The 20,683-nt window shown below is 40.0% G+C and overlaps 1 protein-coding gene across 1 annotated transcript in view; it reads right to left on the reverse strand.

The window, feature by feature from the left end:
• Window positions 1–20,683, reverse strand: part of VPS13C (vacuolar protein sorting 13 homolog C) — a 6,956,796-nt gene that overhangs the window by 1,913,900 nt on the left and 5,022,213 nt on the right. The window contains exon 64 of the mRNA XM_044076309.1: window positions 731–859. Within this exon, the coding sequence (XP_043932244.1) occupies window positions 731–859 (129 nt within the window). The remainder of the gene's footprint in view (window positions 1–730; window positions 860–20,683) is intronic.

Here is a 20,683-nt window from a genome sequence, read left to right on the forward strand (position 1 = left end):
TAAAATATTTTTTGTGGGTAGAGTAAAATACTGGCATGAAGCCCCAGCCTCTCCTGGTACATCAGTACTCTGTTGGAGAGCATGTGTTCTCCAACAAGTATTGTTTTTGAGATTTGAGATCTATCCATTTTCGAAATAAACATCAATGCACAATACTACAGCCAACAGCAACATTTGTACAATTTAATTTGCATTCTCAGAGAAAAACTGCTTCATTTTCACCTTTTTTTCACCCATACTTGCTAAAACAGGATCTCAGCACTATATATCGTGAATAAGACTAAACAATATCAGTGAAAAAAATCTGGCTTGAAGCCACACTTGCATCATGTGTTGCTATCATGCACTGATGCCCTAGTATACCTTGAAATACAATAATTTGATTACTACTACTGTTACACTGCAGCCCTGCCTCCAATGAGCAAGGCAGCTGCAGCCTCCTCCAACAGGTGCGTAAGGTTTGCAGGTCAACACTCTATCACATACAAATACCAAACTGAACTGCCTTATGCACACAAACACTACTAGATATTACTTCAGAAGGATCAGGATTCAGCTTTGTTACTGCTAGGGAAGCTGTCATAACACTTATTTAAAGCTGGGCAGAAAGAATAAAACAGGATGGAAATGCATCTCTTAATATTTTTTCCTAGATCTATGTAAGAATATTTCTTATATTTAAAATAAGTACAGAAAAACGTCTTTTATGAAGAAGCAAATGAAAACTTACCAAGTTGTCCAGTGTTAATAAAGTACCATTGTCCTGCCTGTTGTAGAAGAATGGTTTAGATGGCCGGTCAAAGCCCACTACTCGGACACACATCTTTCCCGAGGTAGTTTCTGGCCAAAATGGAAGACACTGAAATTAAAACAATAATCAGTTAATAAGATGTAGTGACTAAAGAACATAAGCAAATTTTCCAAAGTAATATGTTTTTGTAAAAGACTCCAGTTATGCCCATCTTCCACTTTGAAGTTTTGACTGACAACTAGAAATAGCATGTACTACTGTTTAATGTCAAAGTACAATCATTTCTAACAAGATAGTGCAAGTTTATTCAAATTATGACAACACTACAGCATTGTAAACTATGCATTCAAAATTGCAGTTTAAGAAAAGGCTAATAAAAATAAAAAACAAACATGCATCCCACAGCTGTTACTGGTCAGTTAACATGGTATTTATGTGACACATGTATGCAGCAATGACAGCAGCATAAATTGACGGACTTGTGCAAGTGAACCCAGGTTAGAAAGGGTAATATTTACAGAACTTTAATTTTAAAATTACAGTAATTTACTCAGTTTTGATACTTACAGTTCCACTAATAGCAAGATACTTATCAAAGTCCAGAAAAAAAATCTTCCAAGCAGCAGTTGCAAGGTACATCCATAAATAAATACAGGAGAAAAAAACTAAATTACAAATGGCATAATGATAAAGAAACTAAAAAGGCAGTTTTGCCAGAGACTTAACCATGATGTAGAATCTGATGTGCAGTGAACCAGCAGGCTAAAAAAATATGGCAGTGGTAAAAAAACAGCAGGCTGAAATGAAATAAGTGAACTTTTTTTTTTTTTTTTAAAAAAGAGTTAGATGAAAACTGAAAATAAAACTAAATGAATGACCAAAAGCATTTAGAGCCTAATAACAGTACAGCTATGGAGGCTATAGAGCTTCATATATATATATATATATATATATATATATATATATATATATGACATCATTCCTGTTTCTTTGGTAATTCATAACTGAGTATCAGAGCTGTCAGACAACAGGGCATCTGCATCTACTGCCTCATCTCTGCAAGACTTAAGTGGCAAGGTAACAGACCGTCTTAATACATTCAGTAAGAAAAACTAGTTTAGCTTTTCAAACCAAGGCTAGAGTGGACATTTCCAGATTATCAGAGTGTTTTCTTTAGTTGAAATACATTTGCATAGTGTTAGGAAGCATGCCTGGCCCTTGATGAAATCAACTGCCCCATTCATCTAAAAGTTAAATTTGCTAAACTGCAGACGTAGCTTATTCAACCTAGTGTTTGGTACAGTGAAGCGTAAAAGTGTTTTCCATTTACTGCCAATGGAATAAATGGATATGCAGTGAACTGTACACACTGAAACGAGTGGAGGAGGGCCATTGACTACAACTCTGATCTGAGATATACAATAAATATCCTGTTTTTTTGCTTATTTTTACTAGTTATTGCTTCTAGCAATTTTTATCTAGCACTTTCTATTGCCTGCAGCATACTTTTTACTGTATTTTATTGCTACTAACTAATCTGCACGGTTAAACTAAAATTGTCTGCCTTACAGGGCCTGATATTTTCTCTACTTGTTAAGCACCTATTTGGTAGTTCTGATTTCCTGCCAAGGAGTGTATCCAGGGTTGCCAGACGTCCCTATTTGGGCGGGACTGTCCCGAGATCAGTAGCCTGATCCCGAGTCCCGCCCTGCCGGTTTAAATCCCGGCCAGCCTCCACTCTGTTTTTTTTTGATTGACCCGTATACCTGGTATACGGGCCAATCAAAAATTGCTAAACACGGAGTTTGTGTTCAAGATTAAATAGAAGCTCCGTGTTTAGATTTTGATTGGCCCATATGCCGCATACGGGCCAATCAAAAATCGCTAAACACGGAGCTTCCCGTGTTTAATGCGGAACTGCAATGCATTAAACACGAGAAGCTCCGTGTTTATTGCAGGCAGAGTGAGCTCAGTTCTTTAATGCAGAACTGTGTTGCCGAAGACCTTTTTTTTTTTTTTTTTGGTCTTCACTTTGACATGAGACCTTTTTTTTTTTTTTTTTTGGTCTTCACTTTGCCGTTTTGGTCCCTACCTGCGTTGCTGGAAATCTGGCAACCCTGAGTGTATCATATAACTGATTTGTTTGCAGTTAAAGCATTCTGTAGTCTCCTTGCTCCTTTATCCGTTTAAAACTTTCATTTTGTGGCTCACTGCTGTTCTTCTACTGTGAAAAACATTGTTTGCCGTCTAAAAGAGTGTGTGCTAGTAGCTTTAGTATTGTCCCAGTTCAGATTTGCTGTCTCTGGACCGGTTTGTTTTTGCAGTGGTTGTTCTGAGCACATGACCAGGCCATCTTGAATTAGCAAAAGCCTTTCTTTAACTTCATGGCAAAATTGTGTTGCAGTTAAAAGCATTCTGTAGAGTCTCCTTCCTCCTTTGTCTGCTTAAAACTTTCATTTTGTGGGTCACTGCTGTTTTTCTGCTGTGATAAACATTTATGTAGTGTTTACAGTCTAAAAGAGGGTAGGCAAGTAGCTTTCGTATTGTTCCCCATCCTCCCTGTTGGTGTCTTGCTGTTATACTTGGTGGCTTTGCAGTTGCCCACCCCTATTGTAAATTTGATCTGGGACACTCCTCCCAGTCTAGTGTCATTAGCTCATTCTACCTAATACAGGAAGAACATCTGAGAAGGCAAACCCACTCAGTTTCCTAACCTTGAATTATCTTCTGCTTCTACTCTCTCCCTTTCCTTTACAAAAAAAAAAAAAAAAACACCTTTACTAGAATCTTCCTGTGTTCTGTTTAACTGTCACAAAAAAAAATATTACCAAAAAAAGCACAAAAGTACACAAACTGTAGAAAAACAAAGTTGGCACTCCTGGAACCACACACTTCAACAGCTCAAGTGAATCCTTGTAGTAAATGACGGCAAAACACTTTGCAAGTGGTAAAAGCAATTTTTATTGAATTACAATAACAAATACATAAGCACTTTCGTCAAGAACCTTCCTAACTTCATCAGATAAGAGCACATCCATAGAAACAATAATAAATACATTCGGCAAGGGCATTAATTAATAAACCAATACCATCACATTCACTAAGGACGACATCCCTGACTTCATAGGTTCATACTAGGCTATCTGCCCTAGGGCATTTATAAGCCTAGCCAGAGTGTGTTTGGCTTTCGCCACCCATTTTAAATTAATTTTGCTATGCCCTTTTTCGAGGTTAGTATACTGTGCCTCTGTCTAACAGTGACACAGAAGTGATACCCGGGGTAAACCTACGATTTCCCATCCACTCATCAAGATTCCTCTTGAAGAGAGTCAATGAGGGACTCTGCCTAACCTGGACTGGGATTTTATTCGAGTGAAGGGAGCGCCTCCGGGTTATGAATCTGTCCCTCCAGCATGTCCTATTTATTTCAGTGCTGAGGTTCAAGTCTCTCGGGCGCTTAGCTCAATGGGATTTGGATTTTCTGAGGTGCAGCATGTCCATTAATTCCGGGTTGGACATGGCTTTATACGTCAGGCACAGATCGCCTCTGAGCAGGCGGTATGCCACTGAGTAGAGCTGGAGTTTCTTTAACTGGGCAGCATATGGCATCTGTTTGAGCCCTTTGATCCTCTTGGTGAGGTACTTTTGGGGTCTTTCTAGTTGCTGCAGGTGTCTGGTAAGGTACATCCCAAAAGGGGCATTGTACTCAATTATGGGCCTAATGAGGGATGAGTAAAGAGGCACGATGACCTCCCCTGATCTAGATGCGAATCCCTTCATGATTAGGTGGGCTATATAAAATGTTTTTGTAACCACTTTGGCCATGTGGTTGTCAAATGAGAGATTGCTATCAACTTGGGTCCCCAGGTCCCTAATTACTTCTTCTGTACTTAATGGATTACCACCTATGTGGTAATTTGTGGGCACTTTGTTTTTGCCAAAGGGGATGACTATACACTTTTTGGTGTTTAGCTTGAGGCCATGGCTCTGGCACCAGTTGTCTGTTTCTATGAGGCCCTTTTGGAGGATGCTTGTCTCGACTGGAGAGTCGATTATGGTGCCCAGTTTGCAGTCATCTGCGAACTTGGTCAGCCACAGTCCTTCCGTGTTGGCCTGTAGCTCCGAGAAATATATACCGAACAAGAGAGGTCCCAGGACTGAGCCTTGTGGGATGCCACTTGTAACTGGTTTGGAGTCTGACATGGCTCCAGCAATTCTAACCATGTGGGTTCTGTCCTTGAGCCAGTTTGCAACCCATCTAGTGACATAGGGGTTTATATTTAAGCTGGTGAGCTTATCTATAATGCACGAGTGGGGTATTGTATCGAAGGCTTTTGCGAGGTCCAGGTAGGCTGTGTGGACCACCTTCCCCTCGTCAATGGCCTTGGTGACTGTTTCAAAGAAATCAACCAGGTTTAAGAGGCAGGATCTGCCCTTAACAAAGCCGAACTGGGTAGGATCCAGTGTCTGTAGGTCCCCAATATCTTTATTTTGAGGTCCATGATGATCCTTTCCATAGCTTTGCAGACCAAGCTAGTCAGGCTTATGGGGCGATAGTTTCCAGGATCCGTTGAGGCACCACCTTTGTGGAGAGGGACCACTGTTGCTGTACGCCACTCTTTGGGTACATATCCTGTAGTAAGGCTGAGATTGAACAGTAGTTTTATGTTTGGGTTTAGCTCTTCTTGCAGTTCATGTAGGACGTAGCCCGGGACACCGTCTGGTCCCATTGATGCTGTGTTTTTTGCTTTGGAGAGGGCAGCTCTTACCTGAGCATCTGAGATGTCAGGGGGGCAGCACTCTGCTGGGATAGATATTTGCCCTTTTGGTGGTGGTGGGGGGGGGTTTGCGCTGAACCTGTCAGCTAGGATGTTGGCAATGTCTGTGGGTTTGGTGTATTTTTTGTCATTTTGGACTAATTCTGAGCATATCTGGGAATTTTCACCCAGGTTCCTAACTTAACTAAAGAAGGCCTTGTGATTATCCTTAGTGTCCTGTGCAATTTTTCTCTTGAAGCTGGTCTTAGACGATTTTATGAGTGCCCGTAGTTTCTTGCTAATACTGATCAGAGATGCCTTCCCTTTTTGGGATTTTGCTCTATCATATAGTAGCTTCCTCCTTCTATTGTATAGTTTGTTTATGGCTGGGGTCCACCAGACGTCCTGTCTGCCTTTGGAGGATTGGGTCTTGGTTTTATTTGGGATTGCATGATCCATGCATTCCTGAAGGTGTTCATAGAATGCGCTTATAAAGGATTCTGCGGTCTGGGCCATATTTTCCACAGGCCCGGGGGCTTTGAAGGATTCCACCTCGGTTTTGAGGAGTGTGAAATTTGCTTTAGAGAAGTTTTTCACTGTGGTATTCAGGGCAGGGGGTGGAGTCGGGATGTGAATATCCAGTGAGATTAGTTTATGGTCTGATCTTACCGTGAGGGATACACTTCTGGTCTGGAGCATAGAGTCCCCATGTTGGTGATAATCAGGTCCAGTATATTTTCCCCTCTTGTGGGAGTGGTAACAAGTTGTTCCATAGCATTTGAGTTTATAAATTCTAGGAACCTTTGGGCTAGGGTGTTGGAGCTTGAGTAATGCTCCCAGTCTATGTTTGGGTAGTTGAAGTCCCCCAATATAATGGTGTATGGAGAGACCTTCATATTTTCCAGTGTTCTCAGGAAGGCCGAGTGGGGTTCCTGAGTTTGGGAGGGTGGTCTGTAGCAGGCTATAAACTGGAAGGCAGTTTTACCCACTGTTAATTGCACATGGATAGTCTCTGATGCTTCATGCTGTGCCACCAACCTGGAGGTGTGGGTATCTTTGACGAATATTGATACCCCCCCCCCTCCTTTTGTGGTTTGGTCCAAGTTTTGGGGCCGAAAAGCATGGTATGAGGTATAACCTGGTAGTGCTGGGGTGCTCTCGGGAGCCTCGAACCAGGTTTCTGTTACTGCACAGATATCGATGTTCTACATGCTAAGGAGAGTTTTGAGTGCATGCATCTTGAGGTTTAGACTTCTGGCGTTGAGTAGCATTACTCTTAGTTTCTTATCCCTTGTGATACCTATGGAGGTGGGTTTGTCTTTTGAGCCTTGCCTAAAAACGGCACTATGGGGGAAGCAAGAGCCTTTGCCAATATCCGAAAGCCCATGGGTGACAGGTGCAAGCCGTCCCTAGCAAAGCATCGTGGCTTGTCGAGCATGTCATCCCAGGCTGACAGGCATTGGATCCCCTTTGAATGACACCAATACTTAAGCCAATTGTTGAAATTGATCATCTTGTCTTCATATTGTGGCATCATTCTTGGTGAGGGTAAGATGCTACTCAAGGTCAGGGTCATACCGGCCTGGGTTACATGCTCAGCGAGCTCCTATATGTCTCTTTTCATGTAGTCCATGGAGGTACGTCTCAGGTCATTCACACCAGCATGGACAATGACTGAGTCATATTTGTACTTGCCTTGGAGTGACCTGCGTGCTTGTGTTATGTGGCAGATCCTAGCGCCCAACAGGCAGCTCACCGTGACCTTCTCCTTGTTCAGCCTGGTGAGCGGAACGTCAGTGTGCCTGACGATAGAGTCACCTATCACAAGTGCATCAGGTGTGTTGTTTAGCCTTAAGGGCTGTGACTGTTCGGCACACTGGCTTTGTGAGCTATGTGTTGCACGTGTTTTGTTTTGGGGTAGCGGTTGCTTGGGTGTCTGCTTTGGAGGTCTCTGCTGCTTAGGCAGATTTTTATTTAGAGCCTCCGAGTATGTTTTTGTGTGTTTATGTGTTTGGTTTGCTGTCGTGGTAGGTCTATGTGAGACTGGAATTGTAGTGAGTGTGGTTTCCTTCTCCTCCTGAGTGGTTTCGCCAGTACTGAGTTGAGAGAGCTTAGCCTCCAGTATGGCTATATGGTTGCATCTCTCACATGTGTTTGAATTTGTTGGGAGGAGGAGAAGGTTGTCTGTGTACATGAGGCAGATGTAACATTGCCTCAAGATTCCCAGATTCACCAGCTGGACCGGAGAGGAGATTGACAACTGACCTTTGGACATGCTAGAATAGTACTGGGAATTCCTTTATAATTGAAAAAAAAGGGCCAATGGGGAACAAGGTACTCAAGGGGAGTTTGTGAGGGTGTAGTGCTTTTAATATTTTAGTGCTGACTTATATAATTGCTTTAGTGAGCAAGTGCCAGGTAACTTAAATGCAATGTGTTACAGGTAACTTAAATGCAAAAACGACAAACAGTAACTTTCTTTCAAGTGAAACAAGGAAATAAGTACAGTAAGCAATGCAGATATCACTAGGGATCCACAGAAGCGCTGAAAAGCCGCGTTTTAGGTGGAATTAACATTTCAGAGAAATAACAAGCATACAAACAAAGCTAGATTCAGCAGGCCTGGATCTAGTCTATGCTACAGCAAACAAGGTGTACCAATTTCAGTAAGAAACAGTTTAAATATGCAGGCACTATAAGCCTTTAACCAGAAATTCCCAGCTCAGAAGGGCAGAGTCCAGCCTCTCCTCCCACAAGAGTGCAGACCATGAACCTTCTTAATATAAAATAACTGGCCTGAAGCCCAAGTGCTTAAACCAGAACTTGCAGTCTTAAAAAACAATCTAAAAGACACTATTAAAACCAGCATTTAAATGTTAACAGGTGCAAAAGTGCTGAAATAAGTATAAATACACACACAGTATATAAAATATGTAAAAAAATATATTTATTTATTTTATTTTACATTTCTTGACCGGGATAGTCCGACTGGATGCATGTCCATTTTCAGCAGAGGCCTGGGGAGAAAAGCTCCAAGGGTAAGCAGATACAGCATTACATATTACAAACAAACTACTTACAGAGATTACATAAGTAAACAAGTTAAACAAGTTCCACAGGTTAGAGTTAATCCTGAGCACAAGTCAGGATTAAATTAAATTACACAGTAAGATGGTTAACAGATTTATACACATTCTAGAGAGAGTTAGCCAGGCTTGATACATTGACATAGCCAGTTAAGTGACAAATGTTGTTTCAGCCTAGTTTTAAATTGACCTAAGGTGGAAAGTAAGGTAATATCAGCTGGAAGAGAGTTCCAGGATCTACTTACAGAGTTTGCAAAGAAAGAGTCTGAATTAGTAGTTTGTATCGAAGTGGTCTAGGATTGTTATAGGGGGTGATAATATTTTTAAATGCAGGAGTATTGTCCTGATTATAGAGGATTTTAAAGGCCATAATCAGTTGGTTATACTGGATTAGGCTGGGTAGTTCAAGCCACCCAAGCTGATTTAGATTGATGCGGTGATGTGTCCTAAAAGGCAGCCCAGTGGCAAACCTGGCAAAGTGGTTGTAGCAAATTGAGAGTTTGTTAAGGACAGTCTTGTTTAAATTCGAGAGTAGAGTGGATGCATATAGAAGGGTTGAAAGAAGGTGAGAGCGAGCTCTGGCAATTTTAGCTGGAGGGGTTAGGAAGGCTTTTATTCTGTAAAGTGACCCTAGTTTTTTATTGATGATTTTGATAGTTTGGTTAACATGTAGGTCGAATTTTAGATTATTATCTATGATGATACCTAATAGTTTTGTAGAGGGGTCAGAGGAGATTATTTGTGCCAACATTTGAATTTATGGTAAAGATGAAAGCTGTAGACCTACGTGTTGGTGAAAATAACAGCATTTTAGTTTTTTGGGATTTAGGCTCAGCCGACGTTCAGAAAGCCAGTTTTCTATTGTATTAAAGGTGGTCTGGGTAGCTGACTATAACTCTATTGGAGATGTGGCCGAGCAAATCATAGTAGAGTCATCAGCATATTGGATACAGCTGACTTTTGGGATGACAGTATAAAGGTTGTTAATGAAGATGGAGAACAGCAGGGGCCCTAGTATAGAGCCTTGTGGTACTCCAAGTGTTAGGTAGAAGGTTAGAGAGTTTGTTCTGCCAGAGAACAGCCTGCTGTCGACCATTCAGGTAGGAATGAACCACTGAAGGGCTCTAGTATCTAAACAGAATGTTTGCAGTGTGTGGATTAAAGGTTGGTGATCAACCATATCAAATGCCTTGGAAAGATCCAAGAAGAGGGCTGAGGATATATAATTATTGTCGCGATTATGGTTTATGGTGTTGGTAAAGGCTAGGAGGGCTGAAGTAGTGCTGTGATGAGGACGGAAGCCATGCTGAGTGTCTGCTATAAGGTGATTCTGGATTAGGTGGTGCATGAGTTGTCTATGAATACATTTTTCCATAATCTTTGAAAGTGGAGAGAGTATAGCTATTGTCCTATAATTGGAAAATTCAGTAGAGCTGCCTCCTTTGTGAAGTGGGATTACATAGGATATTTTCCAGATGGAGGGAATTTTAGCTTCTACTATGGTTCGACTGATTAGTATTGAGACGGGGTAAGCAATTGCATCAGCTGATTTTTGTAGGTACTCAGCAGGGAGTAGATCAGCAGAAAGTGTAGTGGGTTTTAATTTTTTGATCAAGTTAAGCATAAGTGAAGTGGCGACTAGATGGAAGCTGAACGTGAGTAGGTTTCTGGGGGTGCTACTTTCAGGACCAGGGCAGCTAGGAGGTAGTTGGCTAGCTAGGGCTTGAATTGTCTCAGTAAAGAATCGGTTAAAACTGTCAGAAACATCTTCAGGGGTTTTATCAATAGTAGCAGCAGGGATTGGGGTTGAGGTTTGTCCAGGATGTAGTAGATTATTTAAACCTGCCCAAAACTTCTGAGGGTTATTTTGATTTACTGTCTGTAAATTGCAGTAGTATTGTTTTTTGTCTTGTAAAATGGATTTTTTAGTTTCGTTCCAGGATTGCCTGTATTTAATGTGATCTTGGGGGTCTTTAGAAGAACACCATAAAGCCCATGCTTTGTTTCTAAGGGTAATTTTAAGTTTAGACTCTTTAGAAAGCCATGGCGCAGTTTTTGCCTTTGTTCTCTTTGAACTAACAGGTGCATGCAAATCAAGGATCTCATGGAATTTGTTGTTAAAGTATGCTACTGCTTCCTTTAAGGGGAGGTGTTTTAGAACAGACCAATTGCATGAGTTTAGTTCTTGTTGGAATTTGTCAGGGTCAAAGTTTTTATTGTTTCTAACCTTTCTGAGTAAGGGTTGTTGGGAATTAATGGCTTTGTGCTCAATTACATATGTGAGAAGGTGATCACTTAGGCCATCAGGGAGGGTACCAGAGGTGTACAGTTGGGGGTGACTATGAGTACCCAGTCAAGTATGCTTTCTTTTTGTTTGGGTTTACCTAACCTGGTAGGGGTGGATATGATTTGTGTAAATGCATGCAGGTTAATATGGGTGGTTAGGGATTCTGAGGAACAGGTGCCCCAGTCTATGTTAAAGTCTCCAAGTAGTAGGGTTTCTTGGGGGTAGTGACATGATAGCCAGTGCAGGATATCTTCAAGTTCAGATATATTGTTACCTGGGGGAATGTACATACAGATTATATTAATGCATTTATTTTTATTAAGTTGCAATTTGGTGGCAAGAATCTCTGAGTTATTAATCTGAGGTGGTTGTATTACATGTATGGTGACATTTAACTCAGATTTATAGAGTACAGCTACCCCACCCCCCTTCCTGGAAGCACGATCCAGCCTGTGTATGTTGTACCCAGGTGGTAACACTTCATTGTCTGTAGTGTTAGGTTTTAACTAGGTTTCAGATAAACAGAGAATCTCAGGGGAGCGGACATCCAGAAGTGCATGCAATTTATGTACCTTGTTATTAATGCTTTTAATATTGAGATGACAGGCTAGGAGAGAGTTAGTTGGCCTATTAATTGTAGGTTTGTAGCTTAGATTGTAAGTAGAGGGGGTATGTGTATCTGAAGTGGGTGGGCCATGGCTGTGGTGAATATCACCACCAAGTATTAGGTTAAGTCTATACTTGGTGATGAACTTCAGGAATTTGTTTATTAGTCTGTGGTAGTGCTTAGATCTAGAGCTAATGTGCCTGGGGTTGAGATGTTGATAGACTGAACAAGATGTTGGATAGGACCTGGTACTGTAAGTATGCCTGAAGGTGGGAGGATTTACAGCTGGGGTGATAGTATGGCCTTTCGGGACCTGAAATGCTGAGAGAAACTGGTTTTCATACAAGGTAAGGAGGTATGCTGCGAACAAGAGGGGTAGTAAAGGGGTAGTAAAGAAGAGTATATCATTATCTGTGATTCAGCTAGTGAGTTAATGAACTGTTTTACCTGGTGATGCAACACCAGAAGATAGAGTGGTGAAGTAAAGGTACTGGAAGGGGGATGGGAGAATGCCAGATGAAAGCCAATAGGTGCTATTAAAATGTAGGTAGAAGAATGGGGGTGGGAGGAATTATCCCAGATGAATAGGATCTAGAAAGTGGGGGAGTGGCTATAGTACTATAAATTTAGAGGTACTGGGGGCGGGAGGGAATTGGGGGCAGGGAGGGGAGCAAAGAGAGCCCGAGCGTAGCGGGGCTATTGCAGTTTACAAGGTTTCCTAAGGTGTCCTAAAGCTATAAGCTAAGTATTATAGTTCTTAATGTAAGAGTCAGATTACTTAAGTTACAGGGGAAGGAGGCAAACACTCAGGTAGAAAAAAGAGCCCTATGGCTGACCAAAATGGTGACCTGTTTACTTACACAGCACTGTAAGTGAAAGCTTAACAAATGCTTTTTGTGTGCAACCTACTCTGCTTAAATGCTGAGAGAAACTGATTTGTTACGTGACCAACTGCAGTCCTGTAGACTCTGTTTTGTAGGGAACTGTAGAGTTCAATCTGCTTAAATGCTGAGAGAAACTGATTTTATGTGACCAATTGCAGTCCTGTAGACTCCGTTTTGTAGGGAACTGTAGAGTTCAAAATGAGTCACACCAGATCAGCCAAGGGGGGGAAGAGAGAGGGAAATCCTAAGCACCTAGATTTGAAAAAAAAAATCATATATAAAAATATAAATATATATATATATAATATATTTTTAATAATTAAAAAAAAATTAATAATTTAATTTTCAATATACATTAATATGTTATATTATTTTTATATATAATACATATAAAATCATATATAAAAATAAAAAAAAACTATATACATATATATATATATATATATTATATATTACCTCTCCATTGCTTTTGTTTAACAGGCAGCAATGAGGAATCATTTAAGCCTGGCCATTGCCCCGCATTTAGATGGACCTGCCAAATTAATTCTTTCTTTTCCAAAAGCAGGTCCGTCTTAATGCAGGGCTATGGCCAGGCTTAAATGATTCCCTCTCCACTGCTTGCCTGTTACAAGTAAAAGGAATGGAGAGGTAATATAAAAATATATATATATATATATATATATATATATATATATATATATATATATTTTATATATATTTTTATATATTTACTATTTTACATATTTTATATACTGTGTGTATTTATATTTATTCCAGCACTTTTGCACCTGTTAACATTTAAATGCTGGTTTTAATAATGTCTTTTTTGATTGATTCTTAAGATTGCATTTCATTAATATGCATGAGTTCAGGGTGGGCCTTATTAGTGAATGTGATGGGATTGGTTTATTACTTAATGCTCTTGCAGAATGTATTTATTAGTGTTTCTATGGATTTGCTCTTATATGATGAAGTTAAGAAAGTGCTTGACGAAAGCGATTCTCTATTTGATATTTTAGTTCAATAAAAAGTTTTTTTACCGCTCGCAACATGTTTTGTGGTCATTTACTATAAGGATTCACTTGAGCTGTCGAAGTGTGTGGTTCCAGGAGTGCCAAATTTGTTTTTCTACAGTTTGTGTACTTTTGTGCTTTTTTGGGTCAGTTTTATGGCATCAGGCACGGATCTGGATACTACACCACCACCTTTATACTCCCAGGACTTGGGAAAATCCATCAGTGATCTCACTTTATTGCTACAAGATGCAAGTCAGCGTTTGGAAAGGCTTGAGAGATTAAACATGCCTCCGAAAAAACAGGAAGTGCTTAGTTTATAAGGGCAAGGTAACCATTCACTTCAGTTCAATGAGCACACCAATTCCAACGGCGCAGAAGAGAGGAGGTCCAATTTGGAGCCTGTTTTACTCAAGGGAAGCGAAAAAGGGACAAGAAGTGCTTTTAACACTAATTCTGATCTAAATGGGCAAAGAAATGAAGGCAGACGACTGCAAACCGCAAACGAAGGATCTAATATGCATTCTGAAGCCCCACATTTTAACACCTGTTTTTCTGCTACCACAAGCTTGTTTTCCCAAAGAAATGCAAGTGCTACTTCCTATAATGACAAACTTGAGAAATCTGATAAGTTGCCTTTAAAAATAAATAAATTGCAGCTTGATCATTTATATTTTAAAGAATGCCTTAAACTAGAGAGTGTTCCTAAAGGCCTCTGCCTGTGGCAGGTTCCAACAGGCTTGATTACTAACTCTGCATTCCATAAAGAATTGTTGCACTTATTTCATCTGTACGGTTTTGAATATATGGAACTGGATATAAGGCATAATGACACAACTATACAAAGTTTAACACAGGAAGCCACAGAACTTGATGTACTACTGATGGGAGTACTGAGCAACAGGTAAACACCATTAAAAGTCAGAAATTAAATAAAATTGAACGTGACAAATCCGAATACAAAAGAAATGTTGCATACCCCCGAACCCCCAAAATCCCAAGGCTGGGGGGACCATGCACAACCAAGGGAGGATATGGTCCCCACCGAGACTTTTTTAGGGGAGGAAGAATTTTCGCCACTGAGAGGGTCAAAACGACTGAGGGAGCGGAATTACAGAGAGAACAATCCACAGGGCCCTCACTATGCCAACAGGGACCAGGGGGTATGATTTCAACCAGAGGGGCAACAGGAGAGGTGCCTACAAAAGTTACTGTGTCCTCTGATGTCAATATGGCTCCCTCTGGTCTGTCCATTTTCTTTAAATGATGATTGTGACTTTAAAGTTTTCAATTATTCTAGTGTACCCATTGACAGTACAGACTGAGATATTTTTGCTAGAGGATTGACTTTTGTTCCTGATAAAAGTGCCAATATTGAAACAGCATTATTGGACTTGAAACTGTATACTAGAAAATTTAATCTGAATGTGTTATGGATTGTAGGTCAATCATGGATCCCATTAGGTTATCTAGTATCTTTAACCCCCCCCCCCATTCATCCCTCACTACAGCTTTTCGAAAAGATTTGTGAATTAGACATGAGAAATGTTAAAATGGCAAAAAACAAAAATGGAATTTGAAACAAGATGAAATGAATAAGCTAAGAAAACTTTCTGATAATAAGGACCTCTGGATAATGAAACCAGGTAAGGGGGGGGTGGCATTGTCATGATCAATATGTTGGACTACAATAATAAAATGAGGTGTTTACCTGCAGGTAAAGCTTACATGCAATCTTTGTTTAATCAACTGCAAGGTGCATATAAGAAAGTGGGAAGTGTTTTACAGGATTTATTTATTGAAGGTAGTCTCTCTCTGGATGAATTAAATTTTTTGAAGTACAGCACAGCCTAAGATCCCTGTCAGTTTTGGGTTACACAAGATACATAAACATTTAGTGCAACCACCCGTGCGACCCATAGTTGATGCCAGGGTCTCCATTACCCACCCAATAGCCAAATTCTTGGACATCAGATTGAAGGGCTTTGTTCAACATGAACCTTTATTATGCAAGGATTCATGGGACTTTTTGAAAAAGATTAACATGTTAGAATTTGATGAAACAGTCAGCTTCATCACAATTGATGTCAGAGATTTATACACGGTAATACCGCATGCCATAGTCATGGAATAGTTTTGTGAATTTTTGGTGGGTAAAGGTCTTTCCCAGCCACTGGTCAACACCTATGATACTTTGTTAGAACTAGTACTCACAAATAACTTCATTCTGTTTAATAATGAATTGTTTTTATAAATGGAGGGTGTGGCAATGGAGTCAACGTGTGGTGGCTTGTATGCCAACATAATTATGTTGGAATGGGAAAGGAGATTTCTAATGAATACAACATGGTTTAAGTTTTGCACACTGTACACATGGTTTTTGAACGATGTCTTTATTTGTTGGAGTGGTCAGAGAGAAGAGATCCCACTATTTTTAGAATACATTATTGGTACAACCACCTTTTTAAAGTTCACACATGAGGTCAACAGTGAACAAACAGCATATCTGAATATTTTTTGAGGTGGTCAACAAAAGAGAAACATTTTTAAACCCCTGTTAGGTGACCATAAGGTGATTCCTGCCCAGGGCATGCCCTCTATTGATGGTTGTATGGTAAATGAGGTAGGAAATGACTTGACCCAATCCAATGTTGAACAGAATTCAAATTTTAAATGTGCTTTTATTACTACCTTTCACAGTAATAGTAAGGATGTGTTGGATATTTTATTCAAAAATTGGGCTATATTGCTTAATGATAGGGATATCAGAGAATGTGTTGGGACTAAACCAAATATTGTTTTTAAGAGAGGGATGAACTTAAATGCATTTTAGAGTCTAATAGAGATGTTGTACATACAGGTTCTATGAAAAAATGTGGTTCTTGTGCTCAGTGTAGTTATGTGATGGAAGGTCATGAATTCTGTGTGAATGGTTTTAGAATACAGGTGAGCAAGAAGGTGTACTGCCATACTGAAATGGTTGTTTATTGTGTAGTGTGCAACTTATGTGAATGTTTCTACGCTGGAAAGACTGAGAAGAAATTTAAAAATAGAATCTATGAGCATTTAAGGGATATCAAACTTGGAAAATCCACAAATGCCCTAAGTAAACACTGCACAGAAAAATCAGACCACTCTTTCAAATTTTTCATTGAGGACACTGTAGACTTGGATAAAAGAGGTGGCCCATGGAGACTGTTTTTGGAAAAGAAAATTAATTTGGCAGGTCCGTCTAAATGCGGGGCAATGGCCAGGCATAAATGATTCCCTCTCCATTGCTTGCCTGTTTAAACTAAAAGCAATGGAGAGGTAATAAAAATATATACATATATTTTTATTTTTATATATTTATTATTTTACATATTTTATATACTGTGTGTGTATTTATACTTATTTCAGCACTTTCGTACCAGTTAACATTTAAACGCTGGTTTTAATAGCGTCTCTTTTGATTGTTTTTTAAGACTGCATTTCATTAATATTCATGAGTTCAGGGAGGTCGTTCTTAGTGAATGTGAAGGGAGTGGTTTATTACTTAATTAATGCTCTTGTAGAATGTATTTAGTAGTGTTTCTACGGATTTGCTCTTATCTGATGAAGTTAAGAAGGTTCTTGACGAAAGCACTTACCTATTTGATATTTTAGTTCAATAAAAAGTGTTTTTACCACTTGCAAAATGTTTTGCGGTCATTTACTACAAGGATTCACTCGAGCTGTTGAAGTGAGAAAAAAAATACGCTTGTTTCCTGCCTTTCCTGTAACTAGTCTAGTCCAGATACAGATTTGATATATCCAGGACTGTTTGTAAGCTTCTGAGTCCCCCAAGCCTGTCTGTATTCAGGGCTGGTGTTAGCATCTTGGGAGGCCCCAGCAAATGTCAAGTTGGGGACCACTAAGCACTTCCAGTATAAGTATCATTCTGTCAGTGCCACCCCTCACAAGAAACCTTTTTGCTTGTGCTGCAAACTTTTAGTAGTAGTATGCACAGACAGACCTGTAGCTACAAGCTCTTACATTACAAGAGGACTATACACCACACTATGTTTACCTGTCTAACAAAGGGACACTTAGTTACTGGCATTTAGTTGCAACAATGATACATTGCAATAACTCTATGTACAGGTCTGGAATTAAATGAACTGATGACTAGGCCTACCATTTCAACACTCTCCGCACACCCCCCAGTCTGTTCCTCTGAACCCCCCCCCCCTTTTTTGGGCTCACCATACCATGCACATTACTTTTTTTCTTCCTTTTCTCACATTTTTCTTTACTCTTAGCTTTTTCAAGAAGCCATAATCTTCTATATGCTCTGAAGTGCATTTAAATTTTTTTTTTCTTTTTACACAACCTTTTAATCTAATAATGGCGTGAACAAAAATTATGATTAAGGAAAGAAATTCACTGTTGCAGTTCAACTTTAGTTTTCCTTGCATCCTTTCAACACACTTTTCCTGAACAAGACAGCACAGTAATAATCATTTAGGAAATAACTCAAATAAGCATGGGCCCAAGAAGCCATAGGGTTACAGATGGTCTGTGATACATTTTAGAGCATATTCTCAGCATTTTACTCCAATTGTGGCCTAAAGAAAAATTCCAAAAAAGAAAAGAATTTTGGCCTTATTTTTATTCTTTAAAATGCCTTAGTTATATATTTCAAGTGACTTCTGATATACATATACATAGAATGATTCCTCACCCTTAACCCTCAAAGTCAGCCCCATGTATATGTGCCTGATGTGTGATTGTGAGAATGATTTCAGTAATATATTCTAATTTGTTGGTCCTAGACAGTACATCATCCCTACACAAGCTATAACAACCTTTTTTTTTTTTTACACTTCTGAGGTCGGTGAGAATAGTAAATAAACAATGACCACACTGTACTCAGCTCAAACACAAGCTGTAATGACTTCATGTGCATACCTCTAAGGTTCGTCTCTGATGAAAATTAAGGTTGCAATAAACACACAATCCTCAGGCCCCCATAACCTACAGCAGCTTTCTGTACACACACATTTGAGCAGGGCTGGTTTTAGAATCAGTGTGGTTGAAACCAAAGGCTATTATCAGCTTTCCCCTAAAATGGTCATATCTCAGCACTGCAAAACAAACAGCACCCACTCCTGCTAAAGGTAGCTCACAAGCAAATCAATCCAAATAAGAAAAACAAAATCTGAGCAAACCAAGAGAGCTGAATGAAGGCCAAGAAACGTCCTTTGTAGATTCTTTATTAAAAAGAAAGGATAAGTGCCTTCACAGAGTTACCGCTTCTTCAGATCCACCATATCTCAGCACTGTTTAGGTTAAACAGCTCAATCAGAAAATTGATACATTTTTTCTCTTGATTTTTCTTCAATCAGCAACGTTTGTGGGGGTCCCCACACAGTCAAAGACGATTAAGGGAGCCCCCAGTATCCATTTATAGTGTCTGGTGACTGGGGGACACTAGACTCCAAGACGTTCTAAGTGTCTGAATGTTCTGGGATATATTTTGTCTTACTTTTAAAATATAATTACTTGTTAGGTTCATTTTTTTACTGATTCCCAGAATAATAATGTCTGCGTCCTAGCATTATTGGGTGAGTGCACATATAAAAATCAGTGATATTTTTTACAGACACACACAAGCATAAGCCACTGTGGTACTAGTTCTGACTTATTTCAGCAAATAGCAATACACTGTGTAACATTGGTACTACCACACCAGATTAGTGACTGTTGTTTAGCAGTCATCAAACAGCAGCAGGGGTAAGTTATTTATTTCCCTCATTGATGAGTAATCTCAACATGGGAAATCGATGCTCCACACCTATGGTCACCCCCTCGTTAGTCAGGGTCTGACCATAAGCCAATCACCCTTAACATCCACATCCCACCCCCATCCTCCAGTAAGGAAACCTCCATAAAAAACTTCTCCAAAGCCAAATTCATGCTACTCAAGTCAGAAGTGACAAATTTCATGACACCCATGCAGACGGGAACTGAAATTTCAACTGCTGAATCCTACACTAAGGCACTGTATGAGCACATCCACTCATGCATGAATTGTGCCATCCCAAATAGAACCAAGATGCTCTCATCCAAAAAAAGGAAGCCAATCTGGTGGTCCCCTGCCATAAACAAGCTTTACAAGAAAAGGAAGAAATTCTTGCAGAAAAGAGGAAAATCCCAGGATGCAAAAAACTCCCTTACCAGCCTCAGTAAGAAACTGAGATCCCTCATAAACTAGTTACGAAAATAAAACTGCCAAAGATTCCAAAGACAACCACAAGGCATTCTATAACTATGTCAAGAATCTAAATGGCAATGTTCAGATCTGCTCTGAGCTAAAACAGAATGACATTAAATATACTGATCCCAAGGATATTGCCAATATCCTGGCAGATCAATTCAGTGCCAACTTCATCCCCCTCTCACCCCCTAAATGGCCCATCTCAATACTGGAAGACTGCCAAATTCTGGTAACGGCCACACAGGTAAAAAAATGCACTCTCCAAAGCTAAGAATACAGCATCCATGGGACCAGATGACATCCCGGGCTGTGTACTACATGAACTATAATATGAACTGGCACCTCACCTAAGTGTCATGTTTAATCATAGCTTCATCTCAGGTTTCGTGCCTACTGAGTGGCGCAGAGCTACAGTTATCCCATTCCACAATGGGGGATCCACCTTGGATCCTGGAAACTACCGTCCCATCAGTCTGATGAGCATTATCTGCAAGGCCATGGAGTGTATTATCATGAACTTATAAACAAAGACATTGGCAACCTTCAAACACTAGACCCCACCCAGTTTGGGTTCATGAAGGGCCGGATCTTACCTCCTGAACCTGATTGGCTTCTTTGAATCAGTCTCCAGAGCCATGGACAAGGGTAAGGTGATCCACACAGCCTATCTAGACCTTGCCAAGGCCTTTGACACCATCCCCCACTCTGGAATCATAGATAAACTTACTAAGCTGGGCATTAATCCCTACGTCACCCAATGGTTTGCTAAATGTCTTACTGATAGAACCCACACTGTAAAAGTAGCCGACTCCAAATCCAGCTCCAGACAAGTGACAAGTGGAGTACCTCAGGGTTCAGTCCTGGGACTGCTCTTGTTTGATATCTACTTCTCTGAAGTACAGGCCAACACTAGGGGACTCTGGCTAACAAAGTTCGCAGATGACTGCAAACTGGGAGCCATTACCGAATCTCCAAATGATGTCGATACTCTACAAAAGGGCCTTACAGAAACAGATGCTTGGTGCCAGAGCCATGGGCTCAAGCTCAATGCCAAGAAATG

Source organism: Protopterus annectens, chromosome 7.part0 (genome assembly GCF_019279795.1).
Source record: "Protopterus annectens isolate FY-2018-M chromosome 7.part0, PAN1.0, whole genome shotgun sequence".
NCBI classification, from domain to species: Eukaryota; Metazoa; Chordata; order Ceratodontiformes; family Protopteridae; genus Protopterus; species Protopterus annectens.